This window comes from Calidris pugnax, unplaced genomic scaffold (genome assembly GCF_001431845.1).
Source record: "Calidris pugnax isolate Ruff unplaced genomic scaffold, ASM143184v1 scaffold492, whole genome shotgun sequence".
Taxonomy (NCBI): Eukaryota; Metazoa; Chordata; class Aves; order Charadriiformes; family Scolopacidae; genus Calidris; species Calidris pugnax.
In genome coordinates, this window is record NW_015091453.1 from 521,801 (window position 1) to 535,776 (window position 13,976).

The 13,976-nt window shown below is 53.9% G+C and overlaps 1 protein-coding gene across 1 annotated transcript in view; it reads left to right on the forward strand.

Annotated features, from left to right (window-relative positions):
- RBPMS2 (RNA binding protein with multiple splicing 2) overlaps positions 1 to 11,723 on the forward strand; it is a 29,618-nt gene extending 17,895 nt beyond the window's left edge. The window contains exons 7-8 of the mRNA XM_014961582.1: positions 10,131 to 10,204; positions 10,469 to 11,723. Of these exons, the coding sequence (XP_014817068.1) occupies positions 10,131 to 10,193 (63 nt within the window). The 3' untranslated portion in view covers positions 10,194 to 10,204; positions 10,469 to 11,723. The remainder of the gene's footprint in view (positions 1 to 10,130; positions 10,205 to 10,468) is intronic.
- Positions 11,724 to 13,976: the final 2,253 nt, after the last annotated feature.

Below are 13,976 nucleotides of genomic sequence, written 5' to 3' on the forward strand. Positions count from 1 at the left end.
TGGATGCAAGCTCCTGGCCTACGTAGACCTGTCTGACCTGCCCCTCACTCGCAGACCTCTGCTGCTTTTACCCTTCAGCTGGTGAGCTGGCATTGGGCTGAAGGTCTTGCAGGTAGGCAAGAAGTATGTAGGGCCCAGGGTAGGACTAGACACTGACTTGACTTGACACCGGCCTCCAGAATCAGGCTGCTCTTTCAAGTAGGTTCTTCACTAGGAGGGTTGTGCTTGCTGGTGTTCCCCAAAAGTTATTGATGATGTCCACAGCTACAGGAGCATTTCAGTGTGCTCTGCTCCTGGGCAGCCCAGGAGAGCAGATGTATTCCTTTTCCTGCCCCTTGTGTGTAGGGTGGTGGAACCAAGGGCTGTTGCTGGTTGAATTACCCCTGACAGGGAGGATCAAGAAGAAACCTCTCTGGTCTGGCTGAGGTGGTTGAGGGAAGTGAAACCCCTACTGCAGGTCCTTCAGGGATGATCACCAGTGACATGGGGACCCTGAGCATAAGGGTTAGATGCTAAAACTTTATGGTGCATGGTGGGGCAGAACCACTCTGCTTTCCTAAAGTGGAGGGTGTCAAGGAGTCCTTCAACGAGATCTTTTCCCTCTGGGGTCTTAGATCCTGCCCTCCAGTTGGCAAGCTACTTGTTCTAGACAGACAGCTTAGCTTTCAAAGAGGTCTTCTGGTCTGAAGAATGACCCTGATCTCCAGGGAGCTCCCTTTATAGGTAGGACTCCCCGCCCAAGGAGCTCCATAAATGTTGATGGGCTTCTAAGTGTAGCCCCTCCAGACTGTGGTCATGGCTGGACCCAGCTCTCTTCTGAAGAAGAGCAGGAGGGCTGGCCGAGCAGTTACAGCTGCTCCTTGCTGCATTGTGCTTGAGCTGGCAGTGACCTCGCAGGGAGACATTCTGGCGCAGTATACGTTACCAATAAAGTTTTACGGGGTTAAACATTACTGAGGCTGGCAGCTGAGAGCTGCCCAATCTCCGGGCTGGAGCCCTCTCCCTTGCAGAGCTGAGGCAGGGTGGAGCGAGTCACTGAGATGACTTTTGCTCACAAACTGGGCTAAAAGCTGTAACCTTGGTCTTAGTGTGCTGAGCCCTCTGCTCTCGCTGGTGGGGCTGGTTCACCTTGCTGGGAGGGGTGGTGGGCACATGAGTTGTTCTCCAGAACAGCTAGTTCCTCCTCCTGAGATGAGTGTTGGCTGGAGGATGTTCACGGGAAAGCCAGAGCTTTAGCAGCTCCATAGCCTTTGGCCCTGGAGGGGGCATGAAGTTGGAAGCAGTAGCAAAGTTGAGAGCTTTTTGCAAAAGATTTAAACCTGATGTGTTCATCCTCTCGCAGCTCTTGTGTTCAAGTCTGGTAGTGAGCTGGAGAGGAGGTGGCTTGTTCTCTGTGATGCACCAGCCCAGCCTCCTGAAGAGCTGCCCAGAGAGCAGGCAGGATTGGCAAGAGGCAGGAGATGGTGTGAGGCTGGCCCTGGCCTTGGCTCACGCCCTGGCAGCTGTTGGTAAGCTGCTCGCAGATGAGACCGATGGTGGTGCTCCCTGTGGGCACCACTGAGCTGCCATGCTATGGTGATGCTCCCTTGCAGGCACCAGGCTGCTGTAGATGTGACCGTGGCCTGACCCTGCACCACCAGGAGCCTCTACCTGTGGGGACTACACTGACTTTAAGACTGTCCCGTCTGCCTACCCTCCCTCCCACCCTCTCTCAAATCCCTCCTTTGATGTCCCTAGTGAACTCCAGCCATGATGCCAGCGCAGGCTAGCCCTGAAGCTCAGAGCTGTCCCTGGAGATGGGACACCCTAGTGATGCCTTATTGCAGCTAGTGGAGTGGCTGTACTACAGCTCCATTCCTAGAAGTGTTAAGCATGATGGCAGCCACGTCTGGAAAGACTGGTAAGGTATCCATCTCTCCTCCAAGGTGCACCATGGGATTTGCAAGCTTCTGCCCATCTCTGTAGCCCGTATCTCCTTGGCAATCCAGTGCATGGGCCTCACGCTACCCACCCACCAGAGCCTGGGGAATGAGATACCAGGCCTTCTTTCTAACCCACATCTCCAACTTGGCAGCACATGACATGGCGCACACAGCATGGCACCATCTTACATCAACTCCTCCCAGCTGAGCCAGGCTCAGCCAGGTCCTGCCGGTGGGAGGGGAGCAGCCCGGTTGAGCCGGGGCAGAGACAACCCTGCCACTTGGCGTGAAAGAAACCTGGTTTCTCCCCAACCACGACCCTTTGAGGGCAACCAGAAATACACCTTGACCTCACTCCTGGCACACGGTGGGGGAGGTGAGTGACGTGATAGCGATAGCACACGACTAAATTCTAGTGGGCACCTTAGACAACAGCACTTGCCGGTCACTTTATTCCAGAATTGCATACCGGGACAGACCCTGCCCTTAATCATGGGTCTAATCTCACCTCTTTCCTCTCCAGTTACTGGAAATGGAGCAAGTTCCTACCTGGGGCTTGGCTTCACTCTTTCAGCCTGAAGTCACAGGCAGGACACAGGTCTTGTGAGCCATAATGAAGGGAATTGGCAACTTGGGAGACATGGGAGCAGTGTAGGAAACTGGGAGCTTGTAAAGAGGGAAGATGGTTTGGCTCACAAGATGGGACTGGTTGCTAGGGAGAATGGTTTCTGTGGTTAGCTCTGAAGGAACTGAGTCCTGGCTCCCTTCCTGCAGTGGTTCTGGGTAGGCTTTTCCCTCTATGTAGTAGTGATGTTGGGAAAAGGAGGCATCAAAGATGGGGACCCTGCTCTGCTTTGGTCCTTCGAAGACTGCGGGATGCTAAGATGTGCAGAGCTGGTCTACTGGGGAATCGGGGGAAAGCTTGACATCACACAGCTTGCCTTGTTCTCCTTAGACCTGGTGAAGTTTCATCTATTACCTGTGTGATGGAATTGGGCTCTTTTACAACTGATACAAAAGCATTTGGTTTGGAGTGCCTCTAAGCCAGACTCTGAGTGGACAATAGGAGACACTAGGGGCTGTTGATGCTCCTGGATCTCTTCTGCAAAGAGATGCTTCCAGCTATGACAGCACCTCTGAGGACAGGACTTGCCCTGGAAAGCAGGGACTGGATGCACTATTGTTTCATAAGAGCATGGGTAAGGCTGGTGGTGGTCACCACGTGGTGCTTATAGGGAATGAGGAGGACGTGTTGGGTACCCAGAGATTGGGAAGCTGTCTGTGGTAGATGCTTCCAAGGCAGGGAGTAGGTCGTGGACTGAAAGCTCACAACTCCCCTCCCTTTTGGGACTGACTGCCTTGGAGGCCAAAAGTGCCCTTGGAGCCTCCGTGTTGCTGCTGCTGGCAAGCAGTCTAGAAGCTTTGAGGAGATGGTGAAGGTGGACCTCTGAAGCTGGGACCTGTTTAAGCCAGTGGTAGGTGGAAGGAGCAGTCCTAGCTCATGGCTGTGTGGTGGTGGTACACAGCCCAGCAGGACCCTGAGGCTTCCGGCACCGAGCTGAGGTAGAGCCCATCGATGGAAGGAGAGGTCAGTGCTTCAAATAAACCTTTCCCTCTTGTTGGTTATCTGGGCTAGCTCAGGGCAAGCCACATCTCTTGCGTGGTGGCTACTGTTGTGGATGGACACAAGGCAGATCCCAGTGCCTGTGATCTGGTGCTGGCCCTAGAGAACTGGGGATGTGGGAAGGTCTGCTGGGGTGGGCTCAGGTGCTGTGCTTCTCCTCAAGTACTGTTTCCTGTTGGGGTGCCGCTGTTTCTGGGTGCGTGACCACCTGGGTGACACCAGCACATCTAAGCTCCGGAGCATCAAGCAATGGCCACTATGGTGGGTTTGCTGGACAGTGGAGATCCTGCCTTTGTGTACTACTGACCTCTGGACTGACTTCACAGTCATGTTTGCAAAATTTTCTGGACTTCATGTTGTGCCAGTTGAGCTCTCCCTGGGATGGAAGGCTGGACACAGTGATGGATCTTCTGTGCCTAATAACTTGTAGCTGTCAGGTAGGACTTGCTAGGATTATTTTTTTTTCTGGGCAATCTCGTGCTTCCTGGAGGAGTGAAGCACTCTTCAGGACTTTCATGGTTATGGTGTTTTCCAAAACTTGAGTGACTTGGTGCTGCCACAGGCTGGCCAAGCAGCCCTCAGCAAGCTCTCCCCAAGCCAGCTCTTTCCCTCTAGCCAGAGAAACACAGGCAGGTGGTGCTCTTGGCTCCTCCAGGTACCTGCTGGGCAGCAGTTCTCACTAAATCACACCTGACAAGTGAACTGGACTGAGATGGTGTCAAAAGTGACTTCCTGACCTGTGGCCAGCACTGGCTTTCCCTGACTAGCTCAACCCAAATAAAAGCATCACAGCTCAATTCTGCTCTGGGAAAAGGAGAAACGCTTGTTTGCTGAGGTCTGTGGGATGGCTGTGTGTCCACAAGCTGCCTCAAGACCCAAGGAGGGGTACAAGGCAAAAGACAGATGCCTATTGAAATGCCCCTTCTAAACAACAGGATGGATCCATGCCTGCTGTCTTCTGCGTGCTCTTCAACATGGTGTGATATGATGCCTCACCCTCCAGCTCTCTCTGGCTGTAGCTGCCCGGGGAGATGTGTGTGTTGGATTCAATTGCAGCAAGGTTTTCTTGGTGATGGGCTTGAGCTGCTTGGGTCTCACACAACATGCAAGCTTTGGGATGCTCATCTCCTCAACCCAGCCCCCTGATGGGGCCCTGGAAGTGGGTGGTTTGGGTGAAGTGCCTGCTGTTGAGGCTGGAAGTGTGTGTCCAGAGGGCACTAACAGATGACATTAGTACCTTGTGGGTGCACCTTTGTAGGCTGTCCTTGCCTGCCCTGGGTCATGTTCCCATTGGGTGTGTTTCCAGTTGGAGCAGTGCAGTTCTTGCTGGACACCACTGTAGTCTTGCCCAAGGCTTGCACCCAGTGACCTGCAGCCAGATGGAAGCAGTGAAGTGCTTGTGGCTTGCTGGGGTGAGGCTGTCTCAGCAGCGCAATTGAAGATGCCACTCTGCATGTCAGCATCTGGTAACTAGATGCAGCTCTCTGGGTCCTACCAGCCCTCAGGAACACAACGGAGTGCTCTTTCCCTGTCTGCACAAGGACCCTTTCTGGTACCTGGGGAGGTGGCTGGATCTGTTCCAGTTGTAGGGATAGTGCTGAGCACCATGAGATGCCGGGGCTGGCTGTGGAGCAAGGATAGACCTAGAGCTAACTAAGAAGGAAAGGCAGGCCATCCAAGCTAAAGGTGGCTTGAGGATGGATCTGTGTATTCAGTCCTCCCTTTCTCCCTCTCTTTTTTCTGCTGAAGGAATTGCTTTCCATAAGGATGGTGGACGAGATAGGAAACAAATGAAACTTAAATTCCAAGGGTAATTGGGAGAGACAATGGAGGACTTAACAAGGAGATAATGGTGTTTATCTGCACCATTTATCATTTCTTTGTGATTTTTAGGTAGCCCTGGTCTTGTGCTGCAGCAAGGGAGAGGCTTTTCACTTCTGGATGTTCTAACTGGTTTCTGGAAGGTGGCAGGCAGAGGCACAAATTTCTCTTCGCCAGCTGTGTTCTGGGACAGATGTGGGACAGCAGTACGAGGCTGGCTGCAGTTGGCCAGTGGTGTCTGTCTTGTCCCTATGGGCGGATGAGCAGGAGATGTTTGCAGTGATGTGGCCAGACTCCTTTCCAACTGTGAGCTAATGCAGCTCCAGAAACAACTGCGTCTCTTCCAGTAAAAGCCTCCCTTGCTCTGCTTTTCTTGACCAGCGTTGGATGTCTCCATTCACTCTCTCAGCTTCCTCCTTGACAGATGCAGTATTTTGAGAGATACTGGATCTTCCAAAAGCCCTCAGAGAAATTTGCTCCCTGCAGGGAAGTGCTTTGGCTTGGCCTACTGGGTTGCAGTCCTCTTGAGACAACCCTATGCGGTCTCTTGGGGTGCTGGTCTCCTCTTCCACATGGCTCTGGGAGCCCCTTGTTCGTGGAACCTCTCTATTCCCTGGTAAGAGCAAGGTGTCTGGGACACTTTGAGGAATGTGAAGAGAAAACTGTCCTGGCAGGTGATGCTGGCTTAAAGAGCATGTCCTCTTGGCTAGCTGCTACCTCCAGTCTGGTTCTTACAGAGCTTCCTGCTGGTTTTAGAAACATCCCTCCTAGTGAGGGGGTGTTTCTGCCTCATCTCAGTAAGCCCTTCTGTGGGCTGAAAGACCTGGTGGGTCAGAGCCTGGGCCTGCCCCCAGGATCATTGCATCTGCAGGAGCTCCTGCCAGACTCCAGGCTGAGCCCATCTGCCTGCAGGGCTGGGCTCCTGGCAGCTGGGGCCACTGCCAGCCAGGCTAGTTGGGTCTGTGCATACAAGCATCGGAGACCTACAGGAGGAAGGCAAGGAGAGGTGGTCCATCAGAAGTGGAGGTTTATTAGTGCCAGAGCTATGAACAGTGTATGTTTGGGAAGAAAAGCAGGATTTCTTTTGAAACTGGAGGTGCTGGAGGCTCTGGCCAGGCTTGGGGTGGGGTGTGCACATGGGGCAGAAGCTGGCTCAGACTCTCGGAGGAGGGGATGAGGAGCCACCGGGCTTGGGGAGTGGGGTAGGAGATGTCCATCTTACATGTGCTCGTGCCAAGTCTGGTGTGGGATGGAGGCGGCTCTTGGGGTTAAGTGCTCACAGCCTTGTGAATGCAGTGGGAGTTTCCTGTTGCTGCTGGGCAGGAGGAAACTACTTCCAGCTGTTGAGGGGAGGGATGCTGGCGTGGGAGACACTGGCCAGGGAGGAGGACTGCTAGCTGCTGAGGAAATGTGGCTCTGCTGAGCAAGCACCTCCCAGTGACAGATCTGGTGGGGGAGCAAGTGACCCCTGTCCTGGCACTGACAACTGCTGTGGTGGCACCATAAGGTGTCAGTGATGCTGGTGCCTGCACCAGGCTGCAAGCCTTCCTGCCCTGTGTCAGGGCAAGGAGATATGTCCCAGAGCAGTGTGGTGGCCCCAGGATGGGGAACAAGGGTGTAGCTGAGCTGGAGCCCTCTCAGGCTAATGGGGAAGTGAAGACATGGTGTGTGTGGCACCAGGATAGCACTTGGGTCATGGCACTTGATGGGACCCCTCAAGGAGGAGGAAGGTTGTAACAGGCTGAGAGAGTTGGTGTTGTTCAGCCTAGAGAAGAGAAGGCTCCAGGGAGACCTTAGAGGTCCTTCCAGTACCTGAAGGGGGCTACAGGAGAGATGGGGAGGGACTCTTTATGACAGGAATGTAGTGGTAGGATGAGGGGGAACAGTTTTAAACTGAAAGAGGGGGGAGATTTAGATGAGATCTCAGGAGGAAATTCTTTGCTGTGAGGGTGGTGAGAGCCTGGCCCAGGTTGCCCCGAGAAGCTGTGGCTGCCCCATCCCTGGAGGGGTTTCAAGGCCAGGTTGGAGGGGGCTTGGAGAAACCTGGTCTGGTGGGAGATGTCCCTGCCCAGGGCAGGGGGTTGGAACTAGATGATCTTTAAGGTCCCTTCCAACCCAAACCACTCTGTGATTCTATGAATGTCCATGCCCTCAATTCCTTCCACCCAAGGCTGGACTGACTGGGATGCAGCTGGCTGCTGTGTCATGGGGCAAGCTATGGGGCCTGCTGGGAGCTGACTTAGTGGCACCCACTTGCCTTGTGAAGGAGTCTGGCAAGGAGACTGACCAGCCCAGTCTGCCTGGCCACAGACAGCTACCTTACGTGTGGTGCTGGTGCTGAGCAAGAGCCTGGATCTATTGGATCTAACCTGATGAGAAGCTCCTGCTAGGACAGAGCCTCTGGAAGCTTAAGGGCTCCTCCCTGTAGGAGCTATCACAAGAAGGACTTGAGGTCCCTGAGCTTATGTTTGGGACTGTTCAGTTACTGACATCGCAGCCCTTCTGCTGGTAGAGGGTGGACTTGGCTGTCGCAGGCAGCTGTGCTTTCTGGTGTGCTTATTGTCCCCTCCAGCTCCTGTGAGGACGCTGCAGTGTCAAGGCCTTGGTGGCTTGCTGCATGTCTCTGAGGAAGGACACCTCCATTGGGTGTCAGACTCCTGCTTCTTACAGGGGAAAAGGGAGCAGGATTTGAAGGGACCTAGAGGTTCCTTCCTGCCCTGGAGGGGGTAATCCAACGGCTGTCACTGAGTCTCTGGGTGTTCTGGTCTTCAGCTCTGTCTCTTCTGAAGACCTGTGTGCAGCTTCTGGAGGTCTCAAGCAGCCGGGGATGAGGACACAGGTCTGCATCTCCACTCCTGGGTAACTCTGCAGCCAAACTCGCATTGCAGGTGTCATCCTGTGTGCCAGTCGGGCAGCGTGCCCAGGCAGCTAGCAAAGAGCCACCCTCTGTTGCTCCTTGTTGCCAGCCATCATCTCAACCTGGGGTGGCTTTCTGGATGTTTCTCGCATGCTTACAGCCTGCAGGGGAGAAGACCTGGCTCTGGCAAGAGCCCTGTTAGGAAGAGGCTGGCAAATCGCCCTTGCTGGGCACTGCCATGTGGGGCTTAAATGAGCTGTAAAGCCTCTGCCAAACTAGATGCTTTGGCTGTGGCTCCAACTTTTCCTTTGCCCAACCGGCCTGGGACCTTGCTTCAAGAAAGACTGCCTGTCCTCGAGCAGGAGTCCCTCTTAATGGGAGAGTGCCAGGCATGGGGGCTGGAACTGGTCTGGGAATACTGTGTTTTCCCTCTGGCCCTAGAGAGGTACATGTGCTTGGGGGGGGGACCCTCTAGCCAGGCTTGTTCAGGGAAGGGGCCAAGCTTGGCAGGATGGTCTGGCAAGGGGAACAGTTCATACTGGGCTCTAGGGGGCTTTCTGCCTCTCTTCTACTCATCTTAGAGCAAAGCCCATCATTCTGCTAGTACTCAGAGCCCTGAGTGTGCCTGCTGCCCTTGGTGCCTGTCATCACTGAGGCTGTGCTCTCCTCCCACCAGCTGGGGAGAGAGGAGAGGGGGGATGGCTGCTATGTTTCAGCTCCCTTTGTGAGCAGCAGCAACCGAGCTCCACTGGCTGCTCCTGCTGCTGCATCTGTGCTCAGTCAAGTGGCACGGACTCATCTCCTGCTGCTCTCAGGCATGAAGCTGCTAACTCAGCCCAGCCTGATGCACTGGTCTTGCAGACCAAATGGGAGCACCTGGACGTCTGATGCTATTCTACTGGACGTTGCCAGCTTGCTGCATCTGCTGGCAGGCTGGAAAGTTTCTGTTCAGCAACTGTTCCCATGTCAGCTTGTTGGGTCCCCATCCAAAGGTCCTTCCTCAGCAAGGAGCAGGCCTGAGCAGTAAATGTGGCAGCAATGACCTGCCTGGGAAACCTTCAAGTCTTGCTGGTTTGCAGCACTACCAAGCTCTTTCCGTGATGTGGTCTGTCTGGAGCCTCCTCTGATGACTGGGTTGTGGCTTAGGAATCTTTGTGGGTCTCCTCTGTGGTGGATGAGGCAGTCCTTACCCTGTGCGTGTCATGTAGAGGTTGTCTGGTTTAAATGTGTGGTCTGGAGATGCCTACTTCTGCTGGCTGAGGGCAGAATGGCCACCATCTTGGGGTGCTGTGTGCCCAAAGTGAGCCACCTCTGCCCTGCCAGAGTCTGATTAGGGGGAAGGATGTAAACTCGGGGTGTGTGTGGGAGTGGGAGCATACTGCAGGGGGAACAGCCCCTCCTTGTGCACACTTCTGCAGTAGTAAACATCATAGAAAGCTTAGTGGCGAGGAGCTTTCTTAGCTTGAGTGGTGGTGGTCTGCACGTTGTAGTAAGCTGGGGCCAGGCATAGGTGTGACAGCTGGGGGCTGTCTTCTGGTTATGCTAATAGGCAGAAGTACCTGAGATGTTGGGGCAAGCCCTGAGATGGGGTGATAGCTTCCTTTTCAGATGTGTGGGATCCTGCTGTGCTCCTTAAGGGAGGATCTGGCCAGGTCCCAGTGCCTGGTGAGCCTGAGCCTGTCCTTGCATGAGCCACCAGAGCCACCACACCAGGTAGCGCTGGCATGGTGCAGCCCCAGGTTGGGTTGCTACTCAAGTAATACTTGGGGCTCACCCTGGAGCTTCCTTTTCCATGCTGGAGACCTGTAGTTGGTGTAACTCATATGTGGTCTAAGGGAGCTGAAGGTTTGGGCTCTGGTTGAGATAATCCTGGATCATGGACCTCTGGCATGGCTTTCTTTTCCAGATGCGCTGGTATCCTCCCTCCGAAGCTACCCAGCAAGGATGGAAGTCTCGTCAGTTTTGTTAGTTTGTTAGTAAGTAAGTAATTACTCTTGGAGCTGCGTTCTTGTCTTGCTCATCCCTGGCTTCGTTGGGCTCTTGTGGGGTGGAGGGATGGGAGCTTGGACTCAGCCCCCTGCGTCCACCCAAGGATGCAGTTGGGTTACATTGATGGGTGATGGGGCCAAATCCAACCCAGCAGGAGCAGGGAGACCCACCAAGCCCCGGGGTGGGAAAAGGGCTTTGGATGATGCTCAGGGATTAATCCAGCCCGCCCCACTCACCGCCACTCCTTTCCCACAGCGTCTCTCCTCGGCTTGTGTTCCTCCTCCCTGCCTCTATGTGGAGGGATGTGCCAGGGACGATCGCTTGGACCCCTCTTGGTTTGGTTTGCGGCCAGCGGACAAGGTGCCCGGCCCCGGCGTGCTCCCCCTCGGGGCTGCCAGCATTCCCCCTCCCCGGACTGTGAAGCTGCCACAGCCCCCCGCCATGGGCCGTGCGCCGCCTCCATCCATCCCTCCATCCATCCCTTCCTCCGTCCCCAGGACATCCTCCCCCTCTGAGCTTCGCCATCCGCCTGTGCCGAAGCCCAGCTGGGGGGCTCAGTCCCGGGCTTCCCTGGGCTTGCCTTGCCCTGGTGGCTTGGCTGAAGGAAACGAAAGGCAATGGGTTTTGCATGTTTTCTGGCATGAATTAAAACACTTAACTTGTGTATGTGTGAGTGTAAGTTTGTTTGTTCTAGCGTTTGTGTAACCGTTAGCAACAGGTCTTGGCCCAACGGATTGATCCATCAAGGTTTTCATCTTGCTTTGGTGAAGACTTGGCTTTGAGAAATACTAACTGTCCTTGTCTCACCCCTTCTCCCACCTCTGCCCTCCCCTTCCCAGTATGACCAGAAAAATTTGAGAAATGTTTTGTTTTTTTTTTTTTTTTTTTTCCTCCAAGTACGATGCACTGGGTTTCTGTTCTCATCCATTCTTCTCCAGTTTTAAAGTCAGGGTTATTATATTATTTCTTTTCCTTCAGACTTCTATATATAGAACGGCTGTAAAATATCTAACCTTTTTTTTTTTTCCACATCCTTCTGATTGGAGAGCATCCAGTCCTGCCAAATAATCAGCCATCCTTATGGGAATACCGAACAAAAAAAAAAAGTACGAGTATTTTTGTACCATGTGTAATAAGGAAATATTTATGCATCATAAAGAATTTCTTGTGTGTTTGTGTGCAATTAATAATTATTATTATTATTAAAGAGAAATTGTAATCCTGTAAGATAAGTTAATGTTTAGTTAAAAGCTTGAAAGAGAAGGGTTGTCTTCTGTAACAATGATTCAGTCAGGCATAGTAAACAAGAAATTGTGCAATTTTTGTTTTAGCATCTTATTGCTTGGTATTGAAGTGCTTTAAGTATTATACGACCATGGCTGTCTCGCTTGTATTAAAAGATTTGAGAATAAGTTGCTATATAATTGCTGATCCTATGAGAATGTGAAACTGGATAATATATGAAATGCAACCAAAAAAAAAAATATACCCAGAGGCTGCTGTGACTCTTCTTCTGTGGTCTGTTGTGTTTTCTTGGGATGCTTCAGGCTTGGTGTTACCCACAGCCCTTCCCCTCCCTGCCTGCGGTCCCCAGCTCTCCCACAGGGATGCACTCTGGTCTGGGATGCTGCTGAGGACCATGCGTGGGGTTGGGTCTCCCCCCCATAGGGGTCCTTGCCTGCACGGGTGTGCACTGAAGGGGCTGTGGATGCTGAGCTCTTCTGGAGGCCTCTGAGAGGGCAACCGTGAGCTTTTTTGGGTGTTTTTGTTTCCCTGTGGAGACCGAGGGCCTCTCCTCCGTGCCAGCGCTGTTCCTCCCTGCCAGCAGTGCAGTGAGGAGAGATGTCCATAGAAGGCAAATGTCCTCTGCAGCTGCAGCATCGCCTCATGCCGGCCCAGCTCCTCCTCCAGTGCAGGCCGGGGCTGCCCCTGGCTCTTTGTGGCCTTATCTGTACCTGCTAAAACTGCTGTGGGAACCGCAGCCCTGGGCCCGAGGGGGGTTGTCCTGGCTGGGTGCTGCAGTGGGGTGCCACAGAGGGGCAGCTTGCTCAAATCTCAGTGGGGTGGCCTGGGGGTCCCCCTGGGGCTGGACTCAGTGGATCCCTGTGATGGGGAGCTCTGAAAGCTCTCCCATGCAGCTTCTCACCCCCCAGATCAGTGTTTTCCTCTCTCATGGCTTTGAGGGCACCGCTGAGCAAAGGCGAGGAGCGGGGTGGGTTGGCGGGGGGTGGCCGGGGGAAAGGGAAGAAAAAGCAAAAGGCAGGTCTAAATATAGCCCTGCTGGCCACAGCTGGGAACGGACCCAGCTGTGCTTTGCCGCTCCGGGAAGGGACTGGGGCTGCCTGTGCCGGAGCAGTGCTGCCAGCCCCTTCCCCACGGCAGCCCTCTGTGGGCCAGGGAAAGATTTCTCCTGCCTGTGTTCATCCCAGCTCCTGTCCACATCCCTGCTCCTGCTGGGTCCATCCACATCTCGCACCTCTGCTCACCCAAGTGCAAACACTCCGGAGACCAACGGGGGCCTGGCAAGGGGAGCGTGCAAGGCTTTAAATTATAGAGGAGATTTTTTTTTTTTCCTTAAGAAAAAAGCCTTTAGCACATGCATTAACATGGGCAGGCAATGAATAATTTATGGCCAGCTCTATTAAGCTTTTACGCTGGGACCCGCACAACATGGCTCGCCTTGGAGCTAAAGTAGGTCACGTCTGCTCCAAGGGTCCCCGGGCGTCCCCCTCCCCGGCCGGTGTGAGCCTGGTGCAGGCGTGTGTGCACACGCGTGTGTGCTCGCTGCCTCTGCCCCTCTGCGTCCGCTCGTGCCTGTGCCCCGTGCCAAGGGACACGCTCTGGGCAGTGATCTGGGGACAGGGAATGAATGTCCCTGGTCTGTGGGTGGGATGAAGCTTCAGGGCAGAGAGCAGCTCTGGATGGGACACAGCCTGGTGACATCACCAGGAAAAAGGGTGCAGGTTGCTGGCACCCAGGTCCTTTGGTCCTTGATGCTGCTTTGACCTGCCAGGCAGTGGCTGCAGGAGAAAGTGGCCAGAGAAGTGAGGAGATGGCATCAGGCCTGGAAAAAAGAGGGAGGGGGGAAAAGGCTGGTTTGGGTACACTTTGTCCCACCTTGGACAAAAAGTAAATAAATCTGGGAGCTTTCAGATCATTTTCTCCCAAAAGTGCTGTGCCCCACTGCAGCATGTGGTTCAGGTGCTGCAGCAAGGAAACTCCAGCTGCTCTGATGCAGAGAGGCCTCTCAGCACGGCTGTGCCAGACAAGGTGCTGCAGAGCTGGCTTGGGCCCCCATTGAACCCATTAGATGTGCTCACACCAGGCCAGGACATCTTCAGGGAGGCCAGTGGGAAGCCCAAATGTAAAACTCAATCCGTGCCTGAAACCAGAGATGTAGGAAAGGAGACTGGTCATTTAACTCCAGCATTCATCCAGGGACCTGCTGGTCACAGAGCTCCTGGCTCCGAGGTCCAGCGTGCCTCGCAGCACTGATGCTCTCCTCGTGGTCCTGCGTACCTTTGCTGATGATTAAGGGTACCCAGATGCAGCTCAGTTGTACAAGTTGATTGCTCTGGTGCCTTCAGCCCGTTTGTTTTGTTGGGTTTTTTTTTTGTGGCAAATGCTGATTAAGAGTGAATTAAACAGCTCCTGCAAACCCAGAAACTTCCATCTGCTGGTCTGCACCGGCAGCGCAGGGAGAAGAGCTTCTGCCATCATCTCCTTCCTCCAAGGCATCCCTTCTCATTCAGGCTGAAGTTTT